The 27,909-nt window shown below is 48.6% G+C and overlaps 1 protein-coding gene across 5 annotated transcripts in view; it reads left to right on the forward strand.

Moving 5' to 3' along the window:
• The window catches only part of C4_1H8orf88 (chromosome 4_1 C8orf88 homolog), an 847,684-nt gene that overhangs the window by 499,979 nt on the left and 319,796 nt on the right, over window positions 1-27,909 (forward strand). For 4 of the 5 annotated variants that reach the window (XM_078685591.1, XM_078685590.1, XM_078685589.1 and 1 more), the window contains one exon: window positions 18,544-18,630. The exons of the other annotated variant lie outside the window; for it this stretch is intronic. In XM_078685591.1, coding sequence (XP_078541717.1) covers window positions 18,544-18,630 — 87 coding nt within the window. The remainder of the gene's footprint in view (window positions 1-18,543; window positions 18,631-27,909) is intronic. 5 annotated transcript variants of the gene reach the window in all.

Below are 27,909 nucleotides of genomic sequence, written 5' to 3' on the forward strand. Positions count from 1 at the left end.
AATGTGTTCTTTTGGCGAATGTGAATCTGCTGATGGAATTGAATGTTTATTTTAAAAATGTTAATAAAACAGAATTGAACCATAAAATCACAAAATCAAGCCCGACAGACCTACAATTTGCATTGCAGCTGATTTGAGGACTCCTTAGAACAATCCGCATGCATCTTCATTTTGCCACCCCCCCACCTGCATGTGAAAAAAGACTACCGTTTTCAAATAAGAACAGTTGACAAAATAATCTGAAGCATTAAACAGATCATTGGCACCCAGCCACAATGACAACTTTTTTGTTCCATCAACATGACCAGAACTCTTGCTGAGCTCCACTTCTCCCAGTAGATAGTGCTCTTTCGCCAATTGCAAAGACCACACCAACGTGCGATAGAGGTTGTGGCATGTTGCTGCCGGTAACCTGCTTCCTGTGTTTACCTACTTTTGTGAAGAATCATGCAGTGAAGTGGCAGTGAAGTGACCTGAGGAGGTGGGCCAGAGGCACTGTGGCCAAACAAACAACACCTTAGCCACTGCTGTTGGCACCCTACCAACCGACCCTCTGACTGTTGAAGGAGAGAGTCATAACAATCCTAAATGTACCAGGCTTGAAATGGTCTGAGCAGGTTTAGAGGCTGGAGATACCTGTCATCTAGATTTACAATTGTTTTCATTAATATGGGGATGTAACATCATGCAGCTGTTTGCGGGTGGGTGGGTGCTAACAGTCCTATTTGCCTTGAACATTATTTGCACACTTTATATAAACATTGCCATTGTTAATGGTATTTTCCTCGGGGTGTCCTACAGGTCTCATGTAAAGCATTGCTGAAAACTTTGTCAGAAGTGAGATACCTTGGGTTGTCATCTGAACCTAAGACCTAAAGATCAGTGCATCCAATATTCTATCGCCTTAAAGTATTATTTTGACTTGAAGACTCTAAGGCCACTTTGGGTCAGGAACAGGTTATCGCTTGGGTTCTGAAAGTCCAAAAAGACAGGCGAGACTTGGGGTGGATTGGAAACATTTGATGCACACTAATGACCACATCCCTCTGCAGGCAATTCCTATTGTGACGATATGGAAAGGAATGATGGCCCCTTCACCCATACACCATTTGTACCTAATGGGAGTCCGATCAGTGGGTTCACCACAACTTTACCCCCACTGATACGACAATCACTGCAACCACTGCCACCCCATTAATGGCATTTGATGTGGGGGATAATGTGATAAGTAGTCTGTTCGCTGAGGAGATTCTCCCCATTTCCTCAAAGGAGGTGGAAGGGAATACCATTGAGTGATAGCTTCATTGAACAATGGAGGGTCCGACTCCTCTTTCAAGAAATGGCCTGTGAAAACATGTCTGCTGGACCGGTCTTCTTGCTGTAGGTGCCCGCAATAGCCGAGTCACACCAAGAACTGACACAGAGGGACATGTAGGCAGGTTATACATTTCTCTTCGAGAATTCTCAGGCTGCAAGCTTCCTGAACTCTTTTCCAAAATATGACCTTCTGAAGGAGGGAGATCAAGACTTCCCAGAGCCTTAGGGAAATGCAGACGTTCTTGGGACGGGTCCTATGCCAAGCCAAGAACTGCTTCGCAGCATGGCAATTAACTGGCATTTGGAAGAAGGGCATAATATGATTGCTGTAACTTCTTAAAATCTCACCAAGCTTCTTAAGAGGGAAGAGTTCACAGTGAGGGACAACACAACTTCATCTACAATCCAATCCTTTACCCTTTCACTCCCTTTCTTCCTAGATTGCCCCACCTCAGGCAAGTAGACTCTGCCTAACCCCCAGGCCCACCGAGGGAGCCACCTGCCAAAAGTTCAATTCTGTGTGGTCAACGCCCTTTAAAGGAAAAGGCTTTTGGTGGCTAGAATAGATGGAAAGATGGAGTAATCGGGGGCAATAGTAATTTTGGGTTTGAAATAATTTGTGCTTTGGTAAGTTCAGATAAATTTAGGATTTGTGTCTAAAGACACTGGCATCCGCATCCTTTCAATGTGTAACATTCACCACTTCTGCTTCCTCAACATTGTCACTTGTGTTTGTGTCTCCTCCTCTGCTACCATTGACACACATTGCTTCCTTGCATTGTTGTGCAGCATGCAACCAATTAGTATGTTGCAACATGCTTGTTACTGGACTAGCTTATCAATGCTACAAAGGTTTGGTACAGACAACAGACTTTGCGTTTCAGGAGCCCAAATACATGCTCTATTGTTTTGCGTAAATTAAAGTATCCCAAAAAATTATCGATGGAATGCTTGAACCTAATCTCTGCCACTTGTAATTAATCAGGTCGCATCACAGTCCATCATTATTTTGCACACCATGCCACCTCAGTTTGGGCTCAGCATATGCAAATATGTCTTGATCCTGCTCAAATGGGAATAGTCCAGCCCACACTGCCAGCCCAGGTGCTCCCTAAATCGAATTCAAGCAACCTAGGACTGGTTTCACCCTTGTTAGGGCTCATCAGCTGGGTATAGCTTAGTTCCAGCGAGACAGTGTGTACAGGACCTTCGTATTGGCATACCAGTCACACTTAGGGTACAACTAAGGTATACAAAAAAGCATTATGGAATGAATACTTGAATTCATTTCACCCACTGGAAATTATTCATACAGCATGCCAGTCTTTTGTTATTTTGCACACCATACCACCTCAGTTTGGGACCAACCATGGACTGGAATGTGGCCCGTGTAATTACTAGCGGCTGAAATTAATTCATGCATTCCATCTATCACTTTTTTGTATATATTGTTATGCATGTCACAATGTGTACGCCGTTGTATGCTTGCAGCATAGCAGTCTGTGTCGCTGGAGATTCATGAGCCATGGCATGGAGACAGAGTTACAAAATGGGAGGTTGTCACTTGCACACCAAAAAGTACAAATCAATTGTCATAGGAGTGAACAGATTTTTTTATAAAAAATTAATCAAACTGGAGCATGCTACACAGTGTCAGAAGGCTGCCAGTCCCTCATGTAACATGAACGTGTATTGTGATTCAAGACGGTTGGTCTGGAATGTACCGTGTGCACAGCTAGGGAAAGATGCACTTGCTATACTGAATTTTTTAACAAATGTTTACACCATTTCATGCAATATATAACAAAAACAATGGTCTCACATTGATATCACCATTAGTTTTCATTTGCTTTCAATAAAACAAGGATTCGAACATCATTCAATGTATACAAGTACAATTATCATTGCTTCATGATAATCCATGTGTGAAAAACGTTTCTCAATCATTACATTATAGCGATGTGAACACAGAGAGTGGCGATTGATGACCTTTGCATTTCGGGACCTCGTGTCCCTTCCTTGAAATTTTTTGACTTACTTCGACGTCTTTCCTCTTTTGAAGTAAGGTTCTGTCTTTTTTTGACAGTTTTGGTCATATTTTCCACTCAAAATGACATCTATTTTTGACCCCTGCCCTTCTTGTGGAAAAAAGAAGGCCAGGTCAGACTCTCATGAGGTCTGTATTCTTTGTTTGCCTAAGGACCATGTCCCCAAGACTTACCCTCATTGCCAGTCCCTATCCAAAAGAACTCTAAAAGACAGAGAAAGGATCCGTCTTTATGGGCTGGCAGAAAAGGCATCTTCCAGAGGCAGGTCACCGGTCAGGAAGGGCTCTAAGAGGGCGAGATCTACATCCAGAAGCAAAGTCCCTCGCTCTTCAGCTTCAGAGTCGGGCTCGGCACTGAAAAAAACTACCACCGGTGGGTCAATTGTTTTAAGAAAAGACGATCGACGGCGGGCTCGCCGTCGAGAGAACACAGTCATTCAGGTACGTGTCTCCGTTCGACGTCGAAGAATCGTGATCATCCGCAGTCGTCAACCCGGCGACTATCAGCGTCGAGGAGCAGAAGCCCTCTGGCATGGTCAACTCTGCGACGATCGGCGTCGAGGAGTAAAAGCCCTTGCCGTAGTCAACCCGGCGACGATCGGCGTTGAGGAGCAGAAGTCCCACACCGTCGACAGCTCGACGTTCGGCGTCGAGGACGGGTACCCCTCCGTCGTCGTCAGTCCATCGGCGATCGACGTCGAGAGGCAGGAGTCCTCCGCCGTCGTCAACCTGCGACGATCGGCAACGAGGATTGGAAGCCCTCCTCCGTCGTCTCTGCGACGATCAGCGTCGAGGAAGAAGAGCCCTCCGCCGTCAACACAGCGACGATAGGCGTCGAGGAGCAGAGGCCCCTTCGTTTTCACCAGCATGACGACGTTCGGTGTCATCGGCTCACCGATGTTCAACGTCGAGACAAAGGGCTACTCCGGTGTCGTCTGCAAGGCACTTGAGGATCAAAGAGTTGACGTCGAGACCAGTTCCAACACCAGGCCAGAAATCGACGTCGAGAAGGAGGTCCAGGTAAACATTGAGAAAGGTTCAGTCACAGCAGGTCACGTGCCCGACGTTGAGGCCCACATCAGTGAGGTCTGGAGAAGGCTCTGTGGTTCCAGTTACAGAATCAGCATCACAATCAATCAATCAAAAACATTTGTAGAGCACGCTACTCACCCGCGTGGGTCTCAAGGCGCTTGGGGAAGGGGGGGGTGCTACTGTTCGAAAATCCAGGTCTTGAGGGGCTTCCTGAAGGAGAGATGGTCCTGGGTAAGACGAAGGTGGGCGGGGAGGGTGTTCCATGTCTTGGCCGCCAGGTAGGTGAAGGATCTTCCTCCGGTGGTGGTTCTGCGGATCCCGTGGGACGGTGGCGAGGGCGAGGCTGGCGGAGCGGAGCTGGCGGGTCGGCGTGTAGAACGTGAGGTGGTTGTTGAGGTATTCGGGGCCCAAGTCGTGGAGAGCCTTGTGTGCATGGGTGAGGAGCCAGTGCAGGTCCTTCCGGTGGGCGGAGATGTGGCTGTGTCTGGGGATGTCCAGGACGAGTCGTGCTGGTGCGTTCTGGATGCACTGGAGTCTTTTCTGTAGTTTGGCAGTGGTCCCAGCGTACAGGGCGTTCCCATAGTCCAGACAGCTGGTGACAAGGGCCTGGGTGACCGACTTCCTGGTTTCAGTGGGGATCCAGCGGAAGATCTTACGGAGCATGCGGAGGGTGTTGAAGCAGGAGGAAGTAACGGCGTTGACTTGCCTGGTCATCGTGAGGGAGGAGTCAAGGATAAAGCCCAGGTTGCGTGCGTGGTCCGTGGGCTTGGCGGGGTGCCCAGTGCAGGGGGCCACCAGGAGTCGTCCCAGGCGGAGATGGATGGTCCGAGGATGAGGCTTCCGTCTTGTCGGAGTTCAGTTTCAGACGGCTGAGCCTCATCCAGTCCGCGACGTCTTTCATTCCGTCCTGAAAGCTGGCTTTGGCGGTGGCGGGGTCGTTGGTGAGGGAGAGGATCAGCTGGGTATCGTCGGCATAGGAGATGATGTTGAGGTTGTGCCTGCGTGCGATGGCTGCGAGGGGGCTCATGTAGACATTGAAGAGGGTGGGGCTGAGCGAGGAGCCCTGAGGCACGCCGCAGATGATCTTGGTGGCTTCTGCGAGGAAGGGCGGGAAACGGACTCTTTGGGTTCTGTCGGAGAGGAAGGAGGTGATCCATTCCAGGGCCTTTCCTTGGATCCCGGCGTGGTGGAGGCGGGTTGTCAGGGTGCGGTGGCAGACCGTGTCGAATGTAGCCGAAAGGTCGAGGAGGATGAGGGCGGCGGTTTCTCCGTTGTCAAGCAGGGTCCTGATGTCATCGGTGGCTGCGATGAGGGTGGTCTCGGTGCTGTGGTTCTCTCGGAATCCGGACTGCGTTGGGTCGAGGGAGCCGTTCGTCTCGAGGAAGGCTGCAAGCTGATTGTTGATGGTTTTCTCGATGACTTTTGCGGGGAAGGGGAGGAGCGAGATGGGGCGGAAGATCTTGAGGTCTGTGGGGTCTGCGGTGGGTTTCTTCAGGAGGGCGCTGATCTCTGCATGCTTCCAGCTCTCCGGGAAGGTGGCGGATACAAAGGAGTTGTTGATGTCCCAGAGTTGGGGTGCGATGATGGAGTCGGCTTTGTTGAAGATGTGGTGAGGGCAGGGTTCGGCTGGGGAGCCCGAGTGGATGGTGTTCATCGTGTGGGTGGTGTCTTCCGTGCTGACCGGCGTCCAGGCGCTTAGGGTGGTGGTGGGCAGCGTAGATTTGGTGGTAGGGTTTGCGATCTGAGCGCCGAAGCTGTCGTGTATGTCGGCGATCTTGCGATGGAAAAAAGTGGCGAGAGAGTTGCAGAGGTCTTGCGATGGTGTGATGTCGTTGTTGCTGGCGAGTGGGTTGGAGAGCTCTTTAACGATGTTGAAGAGGTCCTTGCTGTTGTGGGTGTTGTTGTCCAGTCGTTCTCTGAAGGACGATCTTTTGGCGGTGCGGATCAGCTGGTGGTGTGTGCGGATGGCGTTCTTGAGGGCTGTCATGTTTTCCGTTGACTGGTTGTGGCGCCAGGCTTTCTCGAGTGCACGGCAGGATTTCTTGGAGTCTTTGAGATAGTTGGTGAACCATGCTACTTTCTTGCTGTCGGGGTTGCTTGGAGGGTTCTTTAGTGGAGCAAGGGCATCGGCGCAGTCTGTGATCCACTGTGTGAGGTTGCGGGCTGCTTCGTTGGGGTCCGTAGTGTGGGTGGGAGGGTTTTGGCTCAAGGAGGTGGTGAGTTGGTCGGTGGTGATCTTGCTCCAGTATCTTCGGGGGGGTCTGTTGCGGACTGTGGTGGGTCGTTGTCTTCCTGAAGTTGAAGTGTACGCAGCTGTGGTCTGTCCAGTGAAGCTCGGTGGTGTGGCTGAAGGAGACGTGGTTGCTGGCATAGAAAACGGGGTTGAGCGTGTGGCCGGCGTAGTGGGTTGGGGTGTTGACCAGTTGCTTGAGTCCGAGGATGGCATGGTTGTCTAGTAGGGAGGTGGTGTTGCTGTCCTTGTCGTTCTCCAGGTGGAAGTCGAGGTCTCCTAGGAGGATGTAGTCGGAGGAGGCGAGGGCGAGCGGGCTGATGAAGTCTGCGATGGCTTTGCTGAAGTGTGAGCGTGGTCCCGGGGGTCTGTAGATGAGGGTGCCTCTGAGGGTGGTCTTGGGGTTGGTGTGTATCTGGAAGTGAAGGTGCTCTGCGGCGGTGAGGGTGTCATTGGTGTTGGTCGTGATGCGGATGGTGTTTCTGTGAGCAATGGCGATGCCTCCTCCGGTTTGGTTGACGCGGTCCCTCCGGATGATTTTGTTATGGCGATGTCGGGGGCTGAGTTCATCCAGGTTTCCGTGAGGAAGGCGTCGTCCGGCTCTGTTTTGTCCAGGAGGTCCCAGAGTTCGACTGCGTGTTTGTGGACGGAGCGGGTGTTCAGCAGGATGCACTTGAGATTGTTGTTGTTGGCGGCTGTTCTGGCTGGCGCGGTGCAGGACCAAGTGCAGGTGAAATTGCAAGCGTGGCAGGTGAAGGCTCCGTGGGTGTGTTTCGGGGTGGCTTGGTAGCAGGCTGGCTGTCGGCCGGTGTTGAGTGCGTGGAGGGTGGCGGCGTTGTATCTCCGTCGGGTGGGCTGGCTCCGGCAAGGTCCAGAGGGTCTGGCGCTGGGCGCGGTCCAGGCGTGGACGGGCGTAGACAGGCTTGCCTTTGGCGCACAATCGGTGCGCCCGCTGCGCGCGACCGCTGCACGAACCCCGCCATATATGGCAAAGTGGGAAGGAGGAGCAGCTGGGAGGCGGGAGCGGGGCGGCGAATGGGGAGCGGGATCAGGAGGGAAGAAGGGGCCGGGCCGCGGGGGGGATAAGAGCGGGAAAAAGCGGGAAAAACAGCCTTGGGAGAGCGGCGAGGGGGGCAGCCTAGAAAGCAGAGCACGGGGAGAAGTAGCAGGCAGAAAAACCAAGAGCAGAGGCCCAGGCAGAGAGGGGCACTGAGCAGGGGGAGGCACAGGGTCCTATGGCAGCAGGAGTGGCGGCGAAAATCGCGGCAGCAGCAGTTGAGAAATCAGGGCACACGGGGGCCGTGGGGTGACCGGGTCAAGGATCACAACACTCTTCGTCTCACTCCTCAAGACACCCTTCAGCGGAGCATTCACAATCTGCCTTGCCAGAAAGGCACTCGGACAGACCACATCATAGGTCCCCTTCACTTCACAGGGAGGCCTCCCCTGCTGTTCTTTTGTCACCAAAATGGCTCCTTCCTCTCCATCACTGGAGTAAAGATACAGGAGCATCCCGACGGGAGGAAGAATATACCAGTCCTCTTCACAGGTCACCTCTGCAAAGATTGGTGCAGGAAGTGGATCGATCGCCCTCGCCCAGTCATGGGAAACGTGCGGGCAGGTCACAAGAGCGCAGACCAAGTTCCCATCGCAAAAGGAGGTCACCTACGCGGTCTTCCTCTTCCACCCCATCCCCCAAGAGGGACTATTCACCTATTCTATCAGATAGCCCTTTGTCAAGGGTATTACCGATAGATGACATTAACACCTATCCTGATGTGCTTCAGAGAGGGGCTCAGAAGCTGAACATCAAAATGTCTACTCAGGTGGCAGCGACAGTTATTTTTGAGACTCTACACCAGAGCTCAGCATCTCGTCCGTTGCTTCCTCTGGTTTCCGGTCTTCTGGAACCGGTGATGGACATTTTCGTCACACCAGCTGCTATTTAAAGCTGCACCAGCGAGGATTCAAAAGAAATACAAACCTGCAGCAACATACCCTGACTTCTTAAAATCAGATCCGCCTGCGGACTCTGTTATAACTGCGGCAGCAAGGAAAACTCAAGCAGTAGCTGCGTCTTTGTCATTCCCGCCGGATAAAGAAAGAAGGCCCCAGGACTCTTGGAGACGGGAGGTGTGCGGATCTGCAGCATCTTTGCTGAAAGTCTCTAGTGCAGCAGCCCTATTAGGTCGCTACGACAGGGCCTTATGGGACTCCTTGGATCGCTTCAAGGAGAAATTGCCAAAGGAGGATCAAAGGGATTTTGAGGAGGTCATCAAGGAAGGGTCGCTTGTTGCCAACCAAGTGATTAGCACAGCAGCGGATGGTTCCACGCTGTGAGCACACTCATATGCGCATGGGATTTGCGCCAGGAGGTCCTCCTGGTTGAGACTAACAGCTCTCAAGCCAGATGCTCAACAGAGGATCCTAAATCTCCCTTTTCCGGCTCCTCCCTGTTTGGCACCCATACAGATGATCAAATGGGTAGGATGAAAGCCGAGCTCGATACCCTCAAAGCAGTTGGATCCCATAAGAAGAAAGAGTTTAAACGGCGATACAGACCCAACCAACGCAAGGGCTACCAACAGAGGGTTCAAACCCCTCAATGATCCCAGAACAAAAAACAAGGCAAATCGCAGTATCAAGGCCGTAAGTCCAATAGAGGTAGAGGAGGTCATCAGCAACAGTCCTCTAACACGGCCAGATCGCCAGGGAAGCAATGAGCAGGAGCTTCCTCTGGCGCCGTTGCCTACTCCAGTGGGAGGAAGTGGTTCACATCATCTGGAAGAGTGGTGCAGCATAACAAAAGATCTGTTGGGTGCTCAGTTATACTCCGCAATCGATACGTACTACGTTTTCGTATGCCTCCAAAGGACATTCCTCCAAAAAGATCTCGTCCTCACCAGTTAAAGTTGCTTCGGCAGAGAGTGATAACCCATCTGCGAAAAAAGGCCTTAAAAGAGGTTCCTTCCGCGCAGCAAAGGAAGGGAGTTTATTCCAGGTTCTTTCTTGTGCCCAAAAGAGATCAGGAGCACAAATTCAGACCTATCCTGGACCTTTGCTTGCTAAACAAAGTCATTGAGAAGGAAAAGTTTTGCATGTTGGCCCTTCATCAAATATGTCCACATCTACAAGCAGGAGATTGGATGTGTTTGGTGGACCTCCAAGATGCGTACTTCCATATACCTATCATTCCACATACCTTCGATTCGTGGCCGGCAGCAAGCATTATCAGTTCAAAGTCTTACCCTTCGGACTGAAATCTGCTCCACTAGTCTTTACCAAGTGCATGGCAGTGGTGGCGGCAGCCCTACACAGAAAAGGTCTGTTTGTCTACCCTTACTTAGACGATTGGCTCCTCAAAGGGCCATCTCCTCAAAAAAGTAAGGAACGATTTTCAAGTTTGTCTGAATCTGCTCCACAGACTAGGGCTTCATGTGAACATGGGGAAATCGGTTCACCAGCCCAACCAGGCAATCCATTACTTTTGCTCAACTCTGGATTCAAACAAAGGAAGCGCGCTTCCTTCGGAGGAGAGACTTTCTTCAATGCAACAGAATTTCAAAGCTCCGTTCCAGACAGATCGCCCAACAGTCCGGCAAGTGGCATCTCTGCTGGGATCAATGGCCTCTTGCATATTTCTCATTCCCAACGCCAGGCTGAGAATGAGACTGTTGCAGCAAGATCTAAAGGACAAGTGGGAACAAGCAACGGGTCGCTGGGAGGACCAAACTGTGCTCTCTCAAGCAGCAAAGTCATCCATCATATGGTGGACTCGGCCGCAGAACCTATTGGTGGCAGTCCCTTTCCATCAACCAGTTCCAGTGCGGTCATTGATAACACATGCATCTCTGCAGGGTTGGGGGGCACACATGGGGTGCCTTCAGATGCAGGGCCGGTGGTCCACCAAAGAGCAGTCCTACCATATAAACATGTTGGAGCTACGAGCAGTCCATCTTGCTCTGAAAGCTTTTTGGCCATCGATCACGTCCAACTCGATCCTGATCCAAACAGACAAAACGACCACCATGTATTATCTAAACAAACAGGATGGTACGCGCTCTCTCCTCTATCCCTGGAGGCTCAAGCGATCTGGCAATTTCTTCTGGCTCGGAACATCTTCCAGGGGAGCAAAACGTGGGAGCAGACGTGCTCAGTCGGCACTTCGAAGATCAGCCAGACTGGGTGCTGCACGACGAGGTGGTGGCAGATATTTTCCAACAGTGGGGTCATCCGTCAATAGATTTATTGGCAGATGTCCAAAACAAAAAATGCCACGCCTTCACATCCAGATTCCACCGTACAGGGACAAGGGGGAATGCACTTTTGATGGATTGGTCAGAGACATTTTCATACGCCTTTCATCCTCTGCCTCTGATCCCGAAGGTGGTGTCCAAGCTCATCAGATCCAACATGAAGATGATTCCGATAGCTCCAGACTTGCCGCGTCAGTGGTGGTACCCGGACCTGCTGCAGTTGTCGGCACTCCCCCACAAGAGACTGCCTTACAGAGCAGACCTGCTGACCAAAGTGGACGGGAGGATTCTCCATCCCATCCCAGCCTTCCTTCACTGAACTTGGCAGCCTGGCTCCTGAGGTCCTGCAATATGGACACTTGAAACTACCGCAGGACTGCATGCACATCCTGAAAGTCGTACGCTTTTAAGTGGAAGAGGTTCTACCTATGGTGTGTTCATAATGATTTTGATCCTACAAAGGGACAGGAGGAGGTCATTCTTCCTTACCTCCTTTATTTAGCCTAAGCGGTTTTAAAATATTCCCTGATCAGGGTTCACTTGTCAGCCATTACGGCGTACAGAAAATCCCCCAACAAACCTTCCTGTTTCCAATTGCAGGTGGTTAAGGATTTCCTACAGGGGTTGAAGAAAGTGTATCCCCGGTTCAAACTCCTTCTCCTCCTTGGGAATTGAATCTGGTGCTGACTAGATTGATGGTCTACCTTTTGAGCCCATTCATAAAGCCACGTTGCAGCTCCTGACATTTAAGACCGCTTTCCTGGTGGCAATAACATCAGTGCGCAGAGTAAGTGAGATCCAAGCGCTGTGTGCTAAAGAGCCATATACTGTGTTTCACCACAACAGGGTAGTGTTAAGGGCTCACCCTGCTTTTTTGCCAAAGGTTGTATCTGATTTTTATATTAAAAAGTCAATCTCCCAACTGTCCTTTTTCCCAATCCTGCAACTCCTGCAGAGAGGTCTCTCCACTCCTTAGACCTTAAAAGAGTGCTCAAGTTGTATTTGGAGGGGGCGAAGGGCATAAGAAAATTGGTTCAATTGTTTTTGAATTATGGTGCCATGAGAACAGGCTTTCCAGTCTCCAAGAGATCCATTTCAAGATGGTTAGTGTCCTGTATAAAATTGACATACCAGTTGGCAAATAAACCCCTTTTGTTGTCTCCTAAAGCACACTCCACTAGGGGAAAGGCGGCTACAATAGCTTTCTTGCATGATGTTCCAATGGCAGAGATTTGCAAGGCAGCAACCTGGAGATCGGTTCACACTTCCACAAGGCATTATTGTCTAGAATCCGATTCCAGAGCGGGTACTCAAGTAGGCCAGGCTTCCTTGAGGAATTAATTTGGATAGTAAGATGTCTGTCCAAGCTTAGTTATCTGAGCTGGTTGGTTAATTTGCCATTCTTTTTCCTTTGCCCGCAGGGGGATGAGGTGAGGCTTGCTATTCTATTCTAGTGCTTATAACTATTGATGAGGATCCCCTGGAAGAGAAGGATTAGTTACTTACCTGTAATCCTAGTTCTCTTCCGGGATATCCTCATCAAAGTAATAAGCAACCCTGCCGCCTCCTCGGGCAAAGGATCGTTGTATTTTTAAAGATAATGTCAACTCTTTGTGCTATGGCTTTTGAGTCACCGCAAAGAACAACTGACCTAACTGCCACCCCTGAGACATGATTGGAAGCTGGGGGTCATGACTGCCTTAAAGGCACAGTGCCAGTTTATTTCTATGTTGCTATGAGTTAGCTTTTCATCCTATGTTTTCTGCAATGCAGCCTGGGAGCTGTCAGTGCTTTCAGTCCTTTCTGAGAGTGTGTGCTAAGTGCTAAGCATTAAAACAGTTTTTAAACATGCTCTGCTGTTGTTTTTCCCTGTTTCTAATGTATTCTTTATGATATAATGGGGAGTCCTTACAGCATTATTCGGCTCTAGTGTGTGTAAGGCTGCATTTGCTTTTTTATTGTATTCATATCTATGTATATAAATATGGAGATACATATATGTGGGTCACATATATGATTGTGTTTCCGGGGTCCCGCGCATGGGCTGGAATATTCTAGTGCTTATGACTTTGATGAGGATACCCCTGGAAGAGAACTAGGATTACAGGTAAGTAACTAATACATACTGACGACATTTAGCTACATCTACAGCGCCACGTTCAACCTTTTTGTTCTCAGGGTGCTATTTTGGATGGCCTAAGAGATGCTAGTGGGTTAGATACCTCGCCTGGTATTTGATTGCCATTACCTAACCCTGCATTGGGCACTGCGGAGACACTTTTTTTGCCACAGTAATACTGAGTGTAGTAAAGAAACAAGGCGACCCCAATATATAAACCTGGGGTGGATAAATATTTTAGAAAACAATGGTTCGAGAATGGCCCAAGAGGGTCCAGGGTAAGTAGTGTCCGTGAAGGGGATAAGGAGCCATAGTTGTGATTGATAATTAATACCTCAGGGAGCGATAAGTAATATGCACAGGGACATATGAGTCAACATAATGTATGTTATTTATTTTATAAGGATAATTAAAAAACAAAAACATAAACATCGCATTGACAACATCTATGAGAAATCCTCAATAATTTTATTCAGAGGGTTAGGAGTTCTTGTATTAGGGGGTCAACGGCGTTTCGATCTCAGTTCCTCGAGATCATCTTCAGGTCATAGAAATAGTGAGCAAGCTGAATTTAGGACTGGGTAGAGCCGGAAGGGTTCCAAAATTGAAGTGAAAACGCCTCAGGGGGCAGCAGCTGAATCCAAGTAGTGTCCGCTTACAGAGAGCCCTATGAAGGGGCTGAATGAACAACTTAAGGTGATCCTTGCGAGCGGGGGCCACTTGATCTGGCGATGTCTGAACAGCGCAGCATGTTGCAGCTGGTCAGAGCTGAAGACGCTGAGTCAGGAATTCAATTAATGTGCCTGAGGGTGAAGGTGCTGTGTGTCCAGTTAATTTGCAGGAGGTGCTGAGCCGATAGTCATATAGAAACTTCAGGGCCAGTATTTGCTAGATCAGGACTTCAATTATTGAGCCTGAAGTCGGAGGGCTGTGTGACTTGCTAACTAAAGCGGGGCGCTGAGGCGGTTAGTTTGTTGTATCAGGATTTCATAAATGTGCCATGACGATGGAGAGCGGAGCTGCGTGTCCCGCTTCTTCAAAACCACTAATAAACAGTAATACGGAGGACAGCAGGGGTCTTAGACCTTGTGCTACCCACTCAAAACCTAAGTTGAATTAATGGTCCATAAAGTGCTTTAGAAAAAAAAAAACAGGTAGCCGCAAGGACAATGAAGGACACCAACGCCAACTTGTCATCAACAACCACGACCCAAGGTTAAAAGAACATTACTGAACTTGTCAAATGGAAGGAGAAAAAACCACGAGCCCTCAGCGAGGGTCTGCTTAACACCCAGCCCCTCAAAGAAGAGGTGAAAAGTGCACGGGTGCACCATTTCAACGTGTTGCTGTCCTGTCAGTGGTGAAGTCATATCATGATAGATCTATTTGCTTCCAAATAAAAGTACCATTACTTTCAGGTTAAGATATGGTAGATACCTGCTCCCTGGGAAATGCATTCTTGCTCATGTGGGAAGATCGGTCTTCTTTACTTTCATCCATATGCTGGCGAGAAGCTACTTCTTGTGGCTTGCAGGTAGAACAACTGTTTTTAGTATTCAGACGTCTTGAAGCTTGATAGGAGAAACATGTTGACTTTAATATTTGGGAATTTCTATCCGAGTAGGGGTAAAGACCAAATTGGCCTCCCCATCTTCATTCATTGATATTAGGCACCTGCTTCACCTGACCACAGCACAATCCTTTGTACTCCAGTAAAGGAAGCTCATGGTGTATGTGTTACTGATATTGAATAAAAAAATAAACCAACTTCTTTGAGGTTTGGCCTATCCGTATGTTGAACCACTAGTCAATTTAAGTATTGAATATGCCACAACTTTCCCCGGAGACTACCTCTCCGTCTTTTACCATACCAGACTACCCTTGCCTGCCTAGATCTAATATGTATTTTACCATTATCCTCATCACCATCACTTAATTAAAACTTTTCCCTTGCCCTCTTCCACTAACTTTTAGCCCGAATTCTTACCCTAATACTAAACCTTACCTTTACCAGTATGCTTACTTGCGATAACCCTAAACTGTCCCTTTTATTTTTTCCTAATACAAACACTAAACCTAAACATTTTCTTTACTTTCACTCTTTCTGCTGCCCCAGTTGATAAATACACACACACCCTGTAACCTAAATCTTAATTAGACTGGTCTACACACCCTGATATTCAATTGGCCTTCATACCCTTCTCCCAGTCGTACTCCAATCTTTGCATGTCGGCGATTCTGTCAGTTGAAGAAAACTGTGCACAAGAGATCAACTATTGTTTTCTAGACTTATGGGCTCCCCCTGGAGTACAGAACCTTTAAATCCAAGCAGAATCCACTCATGGTCATGGGATCAAGATGGTGAACTGCAGTATAAAACACATTGGTACGGCTTTAGCTCAATTTGTATATCATTCATGAAGAATTTCAACATTGAGACTTTCATGGGATACCTTGGCTGTATTTGTCCTTTGACAATCTGTTAGCCCGAGGGAGCCTGTGGAACAACCAAAGCCTATTAGCATGACTTATTTCAAGTATAAGGGGCTTATTATGAGTCAGGTAGTCCACGGACCACCAGACTTACAGGGGTGGTCTTTTAACCGCCCTATATTGACCAGGACGCTCAGGCCACCCTGGGACCACAGCAACTGCTAGAGAGCAGAGATCCCTGGCACAGGCAGGGTGGTCTTGATACCGCAATATGCTTGGCGAGGCCGCTGCGGCCCCCCAAGCATATTACGCGTTGCCTCACTGCCACACTTGTCGGGCACTTTTCGCACAGTGCTTAATTTGTAAAGAAAACAACAAGTGCCAGGGCTCTCGTCAGAAGGCCACTGTAACTTGCACAAGTAATAGTCATAGCGTTGGTGCTATCAATTAAGTGCTGGTGCCGAGCACCAGAAACCGCCGCCTCAAATTAAGCATTGCCTCTGCGCCATGGGGTGCATGCAAGGGAGCACAAGTTTTGACTCCCTTTGTGCATGCACCCTAGTACCTGCATGTGCAGGTACTGATTTTGACGTTCCCACTGCGGGGCCTATTTCATATGCACTGCTGTGGGAATGCCAAAGATTCACTTGCCTGACCTAAGAAAACTCCTAATCTGGCGGGCTGTTCAAACATGGGTTTGGCGGTGCTGGAGCAGAGCGGTCCCGCTCCCTCACCACCAATCTCATAATAAGGCCCTAAGAGTTTTACTTCCTCAGTTTTTCATGACTTTCCGGGTATAATTAAAACCCTCCAAAAAAACTTGTTGAAAAACAGTGTTCTTAATCATCGGATTTCTGCCTATTTATGAGTTTCCTAAAAATGTCTCTTTGAAAGAGAATATGTTAAATAAATATCCATCTAAAGGTAGTTTTTTTCTTACCTACTTAGGCCTCTCATTTCTGAAAGGTTCCTTGGAGTTAAGGAACCTTCATTGCCAGCACTTATCCTGTATGACTTTTGGAACATAGGCATCGAGAGTCAGAATCTTGACTCTCATAGACGACCCTCTCAATATAAAGGGTTCCTTGGCCATCAAGGTTTTATCCGAAGTGTCAAGTTAACCTGAAGTGCTACCTCTATAGACCATATTCGAAGGCAAAAGCTCCTTTCATTTTCTAAAGGTAAAGGAATCACAACCTTTGACTTATCTTAGAAGGACACTGTACATCCTAGTCTGATCTCCAGACCCTCCTTGATTACGAATCAGTACCTGTAGAGTAGAAAGCCCCTGAAACATTTCTGAAGCAGTACATTCCAGACGTGACTTTCCACAATCATTGGGGACATTTCTGTCCTGCAAGTGAGGACTCTCCCTACAATATCCAGATATCCAAGCCAATGTGTCGGATTGTAGAGGAATCCCTATAAGTATCTGGCCAAAATCAGATTGAGACACACATTCTCCAGGCTCGGTTATTTTGACAGGAGACGATATTTCAAATTCTAGTGATGTGGCAAGCAATATACATTGATTATTGAGGTTTCTTTTGAAACCATACTCTGAGGTTCCTTTCCCAGCCCGAGTGAAGCCAAACAAAACGAGGCAAAAAAAAGAATAACTTGATTCTTGCTTTTTCTTAAAACCATGCTGCCTTGAGATTGGGTTTGTACTGAAAAATTAAACTTCCTCCTGTTCTGCTTGACACATAAGGAAAGCATACAGATGGATTTGGTTTACAGGAAAGATTGTGTTGTTCCCGCGCCTTTCTTATCCTTCTGTTACAGTTCTTTCTAGATATCCCGTGAGCATGTTTTTTTTAAACCAGAGACGAGGAAGATTTGAAAGCAGTCCTAAAAGAAAGTTTGATTGATCCGCACAATATTATTATGATGGCTATTGATGCAGTAGACCTTAGCCCTGGTAGATAGTACCCCATCATCTGCATCGGTCTATCCTCCTGGTTTTGTTTTATCAGGCTGACACCAGTTGGCCAGAAAAACTTTGTTTACTTGCCCATCACTGGCTTTTCTCTTTTTAGTGATTGAGTTCCTTGAAATGAAGTTGAGTCAGTACTTGTAACAAACGCAATCACATGCCTCCAGTGGGAGAGGATGTACTCTACCCTCAGCGATGATTGCCAGGTTTCCGAGTAATTTTGACTGATATCGCATTATTTGTAGGCATGCTAATTTATAGGAGCTTTTTTGTACCAACTCCCTACTTTACAAAATATAACCATATGGGCGCCAGATTTGGGTCGTACGAACATCCTGTTAGTCAGGAAAGTTTCTTCATGTGTTTCACCTGCTATCGCCAGGCCTCTTCACTCAAACCTGCTCATTTTGATGAGGTTCATAGTACTGTTAAAACATTTTTTAAATATATAACAATAAAGTCTCAAAACACAGAAGCAACAAATGTATCTAGTCCCACTACTTTCATGCAAGAAAAAATTATGCCCAAATGAGATGTTGTGACCTATATAAACTCTACACTTAGCCTACAAATAGTCAGCACAGTGCAGTTTCTGCCCTGGTCTCGATTGCAGCAAGGAGACAAACTATGCACAATACTCCTAAAGGGTACATAACACGACATTCCCGTCTTTAAAGCACACAGAAATCCTTTAAACGTAAGTGCCAGTGACCATATTTCCCACTGCAAATTACTTGGCTCGTGTCTGAATTTAGTTCCCTGTAATTTATACTAATTCATGGCATTGGTAGAGGAATAATAACCATATTTGTCAATCCCATTCACAGACCGACTGCTTTTAAAAGCACTTTAACAGTGAGCCATGCCAAATATTTAGTTATTGCAAAGTGATGGTCTTGCAGTTGGAAATTTTAGGTATAACAAATTATAGCATTTACCTAGGCTGGTAGTAGTTAAATTCACAATTGTTCGTAATTGAACGGGAAGACACAGAAGTGAAACTACACACTTTATGCATCATACTTTTTTGTTATTTATTTTGTAATTGAAGTTATTAAAGTGCTGTGCCGATTACAATCTTTTTAAAGTGTTGCTCATCTTTCCTGCTTTTTACTGCTTCATGTTTCTTAAATTTTCGTGTTTAACTGTAGAATGCTTTTTCAAAATTTACAGATTTAACAGTTGCAGCATCACAAACCAATACCCTGGTTACTGCCAATATATGGTCTGGCGAGAACACTCATTCAGAAAACTCGAATGGTAAGGGGAAAGGCTCTTTAACTTCCTAGCTCATGGTATAAATCGGGAAACAACCCTTACAACGCAAGCCATTACCCAGCTTGTCGTTGCAACACGAATGGTTTGTTGCAGGGGGTAGAGGGTGTTGGATTTAACAGTAAGTCAGAAGCAAATTCCCTTTGGCTTATTTAGAAACATACCATCATTGATTCATATCACATCCATACACATACAAACAAGTATCACCAACGAGTGTCACAGAAACCCAAAGCTAATATATAAATGTTTTATTCAATGGATCCTTTCTCATTTATAAAAACTTTAAAAAATACTGTAAAACAACAAATCAATTGTTATCAAGTAAATCAGTGATTCACATGTATGAAATAATGCTCATAACATTAAAAAAATGAGAGAATGAAATTAACAATAAAAACACCCAAAGCACCCAACCAATTGTCATTTCAGGATCAACACATTATAGTGTTCTGTTATTGTTTTTCCAATCAAAACCAATTCGATAAGGTGCTTTTAAGTAGCGACGCGTGTCTGTGATATTAGCTGATCCGACCACCTTCTTCAGGCACCATAATTCTATATTTCCCAACACTTCATCTATTATAAAAACATTATATAAAACCAAGTTTCAGAATTCATCATTTCAAAACATATTACATCAATTCAAATATTCATAAATTTCATATTATATAGTCACAATACAAATGTATTATACGCAAACAATATATATATTTATATATATTACCTACTGGCGATAGCCAGTAGGTATATATAGTTAGGACCTAGTTTCCATAGGAAATCCACAACATTCTATTGGGAATAACTTTGGCGTCAATTGAGGAAATTGCATGACATTTTCCAAAGTTTTGGCCAGCTCAGTTCTGCTCCTTCCCTGAAAGTTTTATGGCGATTCGTCAAGCGGGGGTCGAGAAAAAAGAGGGGTCCCAAAATGTGTTTTCCCCATGTTTATTTCCATAGGACGTTCAGACACCGCTACAGCCCGAACCGCTTAATGGAATTACACCAAACTTTGCAAAATTGTAGGGACTGGTACGCAGAAGTGCCTTTTCTATATTTGGTGAAAATTGCTCCAGTGGTTTTTATGAAAATTAACTTCAAAAACACCTATCTATATTAGCCTACTGTAAGCTTACTGTACTCTGTACCTTCCCGAGTACGAGCTGCATTCTGATTGGCTGCCAATGTCTGTCAACACTCCAAAACAGAAATTGTTGGCAGCCCTCTTGTACCTCGGTAGACTGAGGCACAGGAAAGCAGAAAAACAAACGTGTTGAACTCAAAAAGGGGGCAGGGTAGAAGCGGGGTACGCATGAGATCTGATTGGCTGTCAGCACTTCATCCAAGAAGTGTTGGCAGCCATCTTGGGACCAATATACATGATAGCACCTCATTAAAAAGCATTGTAGTTAATAGAGGGTTTTAGGACTTTAGTTACATTATAAATCATTTGTTGATGGTACTGATAGAGCGCGCAGGTCACCCGACCAACAATTTACCATTACGCACACTTGGGCCCATATATTTTCAATTCACCATGTTTATTAATCGGGTAACCTTACACTCTACTACCAGTAACCCAGTTCCTTCCTATTTATTTCCAATGTACCCGACTTACCAATCCGCTGTTACAGGTACCTATGATCACAATGGATCAGGGAGCTAGCTGTAAAAGAAAGGCAGACACAAAATACAATACCATTTACTATATTTGCACTCATGTAATAACCAGAGACACGGGAAGTTTTCAAAATCTTTATCTAATCTTCAATTTCAGAAAGCATAAAGTTCACAGCCAGCAAACTGTCAATAACTAAGATTTTAAAGAGTACATATCCATATAGGAAGTAAATAAGACCAATCATTTATGAGACTAAAGGGAAGGGAAAACAGGAAATATGCTAATAAGAATTTTCGGAATCCAGACTTGATATGGAGTGACTAAAGGACAGGGAAAACATGGAACGTACTAGAATGTCACAGTGGAGTATTACCCCTTGAAGAGGGTAGGGAAATAGAACTTTAATTTGTACTACGGAAATTTTGAGATGCCATGTAACTATAGGAAAGGTAAGAATGGAACATACTAATAAGTCAGTGTGATCACTTTAAAACGACTAAAGGATGGGTAAAGAAAAGGAATATCTATATTTCATGAACAGTAATCAAGAGTGTTATAAAGGGTGGGAAAAATGGAACAAGCTATTATAACAACTACAATGTAAGACTTTATCATTTGTCAGTAGAAAAAGAGGGAAAGAGGAATAAAAGGCAAGTACGATTTTATTCAAAGCAAGGAAATAAAAATGCAAAATAGGTTCCCTCAGATTTATATTTACCTAGAACGGTGTGGAGACCAACCCTGGCCACGGGTCAGTTAAGGACAGGAGAAACCCCAAGGAAAGGACAGTCGCCAGTAGGCCAGCAGGTGCAGAATGGACACCCAGGACAGGACGGGAAAACCAGATTAGGATCGGGACAGGACCACCAAGGAAAGACCAGCACCCGCAGTTCGGTAGCAACGCCCTTCTCTGCAGCTATCAGTCAAACCCCGATTGGGTTATCGAATTCCCCAGCAAAGTGCTCCGCCAGCACTTAAGGTTTCCGAACCCCACTTGGGTCTCTGGAAATTACGGACAGAGTGCTCCGCAGCTCTCTGTATCAGTCAACTATTGAGTGCGTTGGGTCAGTGACAGGTCAGCTATTCGGACAAGTCGGACAAATTCTCTAGCTAAACCTAGGCTAGTTATACTGTTTTCGGGTCAATGTACCACCCCCAAATGTTGCAAGCGTAAGAATCCCCAATTTCGATTGGTCCAATGAAAGGACAGGTCAACACACCAACCTGGATTTGACTTTCTCAAGCCCCAGTTTACATCTTTTGGGACCGCCTATTGAATTTGGGGTTCCCATGACATGGTTCTCCACCTAACAATGGCATATACAAATTTTATTACAATTGTTTCAAATGCAGTACATTTCAGCTCCGTTTGCTGGGCTACAGGTCGATTCCCAGGAGCATCTTGACTGTGGCTGCCAGCTGGCTGGGTTCCACTGGTACAAGGTTTTCTTCCCTCTGCCAGGATGACATGCGCAGTAGGGACTTCAAAGATGGAGTATTATTCATCTCCCAGGCCCAAAAGATTCGCCACATGAAAAGTAAAGGGAAACTGTAAGAACTGGGACCGCCAGTTCTCCGGGGGGTAGCATGGCTCGAGCAGGAAGGCGGCCAGGGGCTTATGTGTAAAGCAGCCACTTAACACACACGTCCAGTAAAACACACAGTGGCGCAATAATGGAGACCACACTAGGTGTTGTATTTGAAAAATCAAGATCTTTTATATAGGCTTTCAATCAGAGCAAGGCATTGGAAATTTATTGGCATTTCAAATAAGCATTTCATTAAGACATTTCATGTATCATGTGCAGATTGCCTTTCTTTTGAAGAGTAAGCATTTCAGTAAGGCTTTGCATTAAAATTACAGCTAGTTCATCTATGCAATGAAACGTTAACTGACCCCGCCTGTCACATCAAACTCTTTGACAGGCAAAGGGGTAATGGTATAAACCTAGAGGATCCTACAAGAAGCGACAATTATAATGCATTTAAATAACACATCAAACCTCTCATGGTCGCTTCTCCTAGAAAGAAATAAAACACATCAGCAAGTACTTTTCAGGTTAACAAAGAACTTCAAAGAACACAGCCTTTAGTCATTTGTGACAAGCCTTTCTTCTTGTGAATGCGGGTCGGCTGCGACCCAGATCAGATCATCAGAATACTAAGGAAGCCCACCTCTGCAAGAAAATTCAGTACAGTGAAGTGAATCTCCCTCGCATTTCTGGCTTGTACATATGGTGCACTAGGAGCAAATCAGGCTTGTAAATACGGTGCACGCTAAACACTTCAGCCTTGTAAATACGATTCATGAAGAGTAATTCAGGCTGGTAATTATGCAGCACGTTGAATAATGCAGGCTGGTAAATTTGTAGGCAAAACGATAAAATGAGGCACATTCAGAACAGGGGGGCTAAGAAGACCCAGTCACAGTTAACCCCGGGGGAGGGGCGACCTCGGGCCTCTCTTGGCCTACCGCCCTCCTCCCCAGGGGGTTACCTCACTTCTTAGGCCCTCCAGGGCCCTTGCGCAGACTCAGGGGACCGGAGTAGGAGTTCCAGCACGTCCAGGGCCTCACCCGTCCCTGTACGACGCGGGGGGCAGTTCAGGAGCCCCGGTGCTGGGGCGAGGCTAAATTCGCTTTTGGGGACAACCGGAGGGGGCTCTCAGGCTCCACGGCCCCCTCCGCGTCGATCTTGGGATTCCCTCGAAGGTAGGCAGGGGCGCGGGGCAGCAGCCAATCGCTGCCCGGCTTAGGCGGGGGTGCGGCCGATGACGCGGTCGCGTCTCCCGTCACGTGATGAGGGACCAAGGCGGCTTCAGGCCTAGCGCGGCCTGTCAGTTTCGATGCGGCGGCCCTCTTCTGGTATACGGGGGCCGCCGAGGGGATCAGGCCAGAGCGGCGCTCCAGCCGGAGGGTACTTCCAGGCCCAGCGCGGCCTATTGAGAATTCCGGTGGCCCGTTCCTGGCATACGGGGGCCGCCGAGGGGGAATACACGCTCCCTCTGAGGAGATTCCTGCGGTGAGTTGGCCGGGCAATAGGCGCTTCAGTGCACAGCGCGGTGACGGCGGGTAGCGCTTGGGAGTGCTTCTCAGCGCTAGGGGCCGGCAGGGCAGGGAGGCAATTTCGATGATCCCTGACAGGGCAGGCAGCCTCAAACACAGCGCTGGGCAGGAGGGCAAATTACAGCGCTCCACAACTTAGTCAGTCAGAACTGTGGCAGGATGTGGCAAATTATAGCGCTTATCACACCGTTCAGTCAGGGGAAGACAGATAGGCCCAGCTGAAGGCAGGGGATGCGCAGGGCAGGTCAGTCCAGTACCTTGTCTCATGAAGTAAGTCTCTTGGCGCTTGGATGATTCTGCGCCCTTGGTTGCTTGTTGCTTGAAGTTGCAGAAGAGGGGGGGGATGAGTTGAGGGCCTGAAGAATTTCTCCTCAGTCACTGCAGATGGGCCCTGGGGTTCCCTACCACTGGGCCAGATCAGGGGGATAGCTTTGAACACCTCACTGAGCTTAAGAGGCAGCACCTAAATCCTGTCCCTCCCAGTAGCATAGGTTCCTCACTAGGCCCACCCGCCTAAAACTCCTGCGTGGGTTCCCCAGGTCAGTGATGCCCCAACTGACTAGAAAGTTTCCCTCCTTTTCCTTATATAGTGTCAGTTGGCAGTGGCAGTTGGTACCTCCCCTATTCCGGAAGGTTCCAGGAGCTTCCCTCATTCTAACTATGGACAGGGGCTGGGTGGCTGGTGTTGCAACAATGTATGGGGACCCAGCCTGCTCCTGGCAACTAGGGTGCTACACTAAAAAAACCACGCTGCAGTAGCAGGGGCCAGTGGCAGCCATGTTGAAAGTAGAGAGCACCTGCACCCTAACACAGGTTAGCTGTAGAAAGGTGCCCGAAGACCTAAGAACCAACAAAAAATAGGTGGAAAAAATGAGGCTAGGGCGAAAAGTCACGGGGAAAGAACACCCCAAGGCTGACAGGTCTAACATGCGTCCCCCCCCAGCTGAAAGTGGGGAGAGCTACCCAACCTCTAGGAAGTTCTCGTCACTAAGGCGGAAAAACCGGGAGAAACCGTCAGCATTGGCGTGGTCAGCTCCGGGCCGATGTTCCACCCTAAAGTCCATCCCCTGTAGGGAAATAGACCACCTTAGCAACTTTGGGTTTTCGCCTCTCATTTGCATGAGCCAGCGAAGGGGTCGGTGGTCGGTTTGAACCAGGAAGTGAGAGCCAAAGAGGTACGGCCTCAACTTCTTCAAAGCCCAGACCACAGCAAAGGCTTCTCGCTCGATGGTACTCCATCGCCGTTCCCGAGGAAGGAGTCTTCGGGAGATGAAGGCCACAGGTTGGTCTTGACCATCATCATTGAGTTGCGACAGCACGGCGCCTATGCCATGCTCTGAGGCATCTGTCTGCACGATTAATTCTTTCTGGAAGTCCGGAGTGGCCAGCACCGGAGCAGTGCACATCGCGCGCTTCAGTGTTTCAAATGCCTCCTGGCAAGCAGCCATCCAGACGACCTGACGGGGCTGCTTTTTAGACGTCAACTCAGTCAAGGGGGGCCACGATGGTACCATACCCCTTGACGAATCTGCGGTAATAGCCAGTGAGGCCGAGGAAAGCTCGGACCTCAATCTTGAGTTTTGGGGGACTCCCAGGCCATGATGGTCTCAATCTTGGCCTGGAGGGGTTGCACCTTACCTCCGCCCACCAAGTGTCCCAGGTACATGACAGAGCCCTGTTCAATCTGGCACTTGCTAGCCTTGATGGTCAATCCAGCCCGTTGTAACGCCTGCAGCACCTCCTGGAGATGTTGCAGATGGTCCTCCCAGGTGCTACTGAAGACAGCAATGTCATCCAGGTAAGCTGCTGAGAAGGACTCCAGGCCAGATAATACCTGGTTCACCAACCGCTGGAAGGTGGCCGGAGCATTCTTGAGCCCGAAGGGCATCACCCGAAATTGAAAGTGACCCTCAGGGGTGGAGAATGCTGTCTTCTCCTGTGCTCCATCGGCCATGGCAATCTGCCAGTACCCTGATGTCAAGTCGATGGTGCTGAGGTACTTGGCTGCTCCCAGCCGGTCAATCAGCTCGTCTGCCCGTGGTATCGGGTGAGCATCTGTCTTGGTGACAGAATTCAACCCCCAAAAATCCACACAGAACCGAAGTTCTGGTGTGGTGCCCGGTGGAGCCGCTTTTGGCACCAGAACGACCGGACTAGCCCATGGGCTGCTGGAGGGCTCGATTAATCCCAGCTCCAGAATCTTGGTCACCTCACCCTGGATGCTGTTCTTTACTTTGTCGGACAGCCGGTAAGACTTGGTTTTCACTGGCGGACTGTGCCCTGTGTCCACATCATGGGTACACAGATGAGTAACTCCAGGCGTGAGGGAGAACAACGAGGCGTGCTGCGCCAAAACCTGGAGGCAGTCCTTCTGGGGTCAAGGATGGAGAGAGGACAACTCCCTCTACGGAACCATCCTTCTCCTGAGCCGCTAGAAGGTCAGGAAGAGGCTCACTTTCCTCCTCCTCGCTCCCATCCGTCACCATGAGAAGAGCAAGCTCCGATCGCTCATGATGAGGCTTCAGGCGGTTGACGTGGAGCACCCGGTGGGGCTGTCGGGGGGGTCTTCAAGTCCACAACATAGGTGGTCTGGCCTTTCCTCTCCACAATCTCGTACGGACCAGTCCACCGGTCCTGGAGGGCACTAAGCTCCCCAGGCTCCATTACCCACACCTTCTGTCCAGTGTCCAACTCCACCGTCTGAGCGTTGTGGTCATACCACTCCTTCATGACGGCTTGGCTAGCCTCCAGATTGTCTGAGGCTTCCTTCCACAGCTTAGCCATCTGGCTGCGGAATGCCAGCATATAGTTGACAACATCCCGGGGAAGCTTCTTCGAAGTCTTCTCCCAACTCTCTTTAACCAGACTAAGGGGTCCCCTAACGGGGTGACCATAGAGCAATTCGAAGGGGCTGAACCCGACTCCCTTCTGTGGTACCTCGCGGTACGAGAACAGCAAGCAAGGGAGGAGGATGTCCCATTTCCGCCTCAGGTCTTGTGGCAGACTCCGGATCATTCCCTTCAAGGTCTTGCTGAAGCGCTCCACAAGCCCGTTAGTCTGGGGGTGGTAAGGAGTGGAGAACCGATAGGTCACTCCGCACTCCTTCCACATGGCCTGCATGTAGACCGACGTGAAATTTGTGCCCCTGTCCGACACCACGACCTTGGGGAATCCCACCCGAGTGAATAGCCCCATCAGGGCCCGCGCCACTACAGGTGCAGTAACGGTCCTCAGAGGGATGGCCTCCGGGTACCGAGTGGCATGGTCCACTAACACCAGAATGAACCGATGTCCCGCAGAGGTCGGAGGGCCCAATGGCCCAACAATGTCAATACCGACCCGCTCAAAAGGGGTCCCGACCACTGAGAGTGGTTCCAATGGGGCCTTCAATTTGGTCCCAGTCTTGCCACTGGCCTGGCAAGTCTTGCAGGTCTTGCAATAAGTGTCAGAGGCAACTCTCATCCTAGGCCAATAAAAATGCGGGACTAGCCTCGCAAAGGTCTTGTCCTGGCCCAGGTGTCCGGCTAGAGGTATCTCATGCGCCAGTTCCATCAAAAAGGCTCGGTAGCACTGGGGGACCACTAAGGCCCTCGAGGATCCATGCACCGGAACCCTTGGCTCACTGTACAGGAGGCCCTCCTCCCAATACACGTGGTAGTTGCCAGTCTCCTTGTTCACCACTTGGGCTTCGGCCTGTAGCGCGCATGCCTTCAAGCGGGGGCACTCCGTTTGCGCCCGACAGAATTCCTCCCGGGTAGGACCTCCTTCCACATGCCGCTCGGCAAGGGTTGGCAAATCCCCTACGGGAACGACATCCACCTCCACGGACTCCGGGGTTACCTCCGCGGGCTCCCCATCCATCACACGGGGTGTGTCCTCCACAACACTCTCCTCTGGACCGACAGTTGGTTGGGCCGTTGTCTCAGGCTCCAACCCGGTTTGAGCTTCTTGCCGGGCAGCCGTGGACCGCGTGACTACGCACGTCCACCCTGGTAATCCCAGCATCCCAGTGTGAGCCTTAAACTCCACTTCCTTCCAGGCGGTATGTTCGAGGTCATTACCGAGCAGACAGTCCACAGGCAAGGCAGGGCTGATCGCAACTCTGAACGGGCCTGACACTCCTCCCCATTCAAAGGGAACTTGAGCCACGGGATAGTAGCTCATTCTGCCGTCAGCCAATACGGCCGGATGGTACACATCAGGAACAACCTGCTCAGGGAACACCAGCCGCCTCACTACAGTGGTCATGCTGGCTCCTGTGTCCCTCAGAGCGTTCACCTCCTCCCCATTGACCTTCACTCTCTGCTGGTACTTAGCAGTATTCGATGGTAAGGGCGTCACTGGGACCATCTCCTTATCTCCAAGTGAAACCAGGGTCAAGCTTGTCCACTCCCCTTCCCTATCTAGGGGCAGCTCCAACCCAAGCGCTATACTAGCCACCCCGGGACTCTTGCCACCAGTGGGGGCTGGGGGTCGCTTGCGACACTGGGAATCTCCCTTGTAGTGTCCGACCTCTCCGCACTCATAGCACCGGACCACTTTTGGCTGCTGACTCTTGTCAGGGTAAGTGGGTTTTGGG

The sequence above is a fragment of the Lissotriton helveticus genome, chromosome 4_1, assembly GCF_964261635.1.
Source record: "Lissotriton helveticus chromosome 4_1, aLisHel1.1, whole genome shotgun sequence".
Taxonomy (NCBI): Eukaryota; Metazoa; Chordata; class Amphibia; order Caudata; family Salamandridae; genus Lissotriton; species Lissotriton helveticus.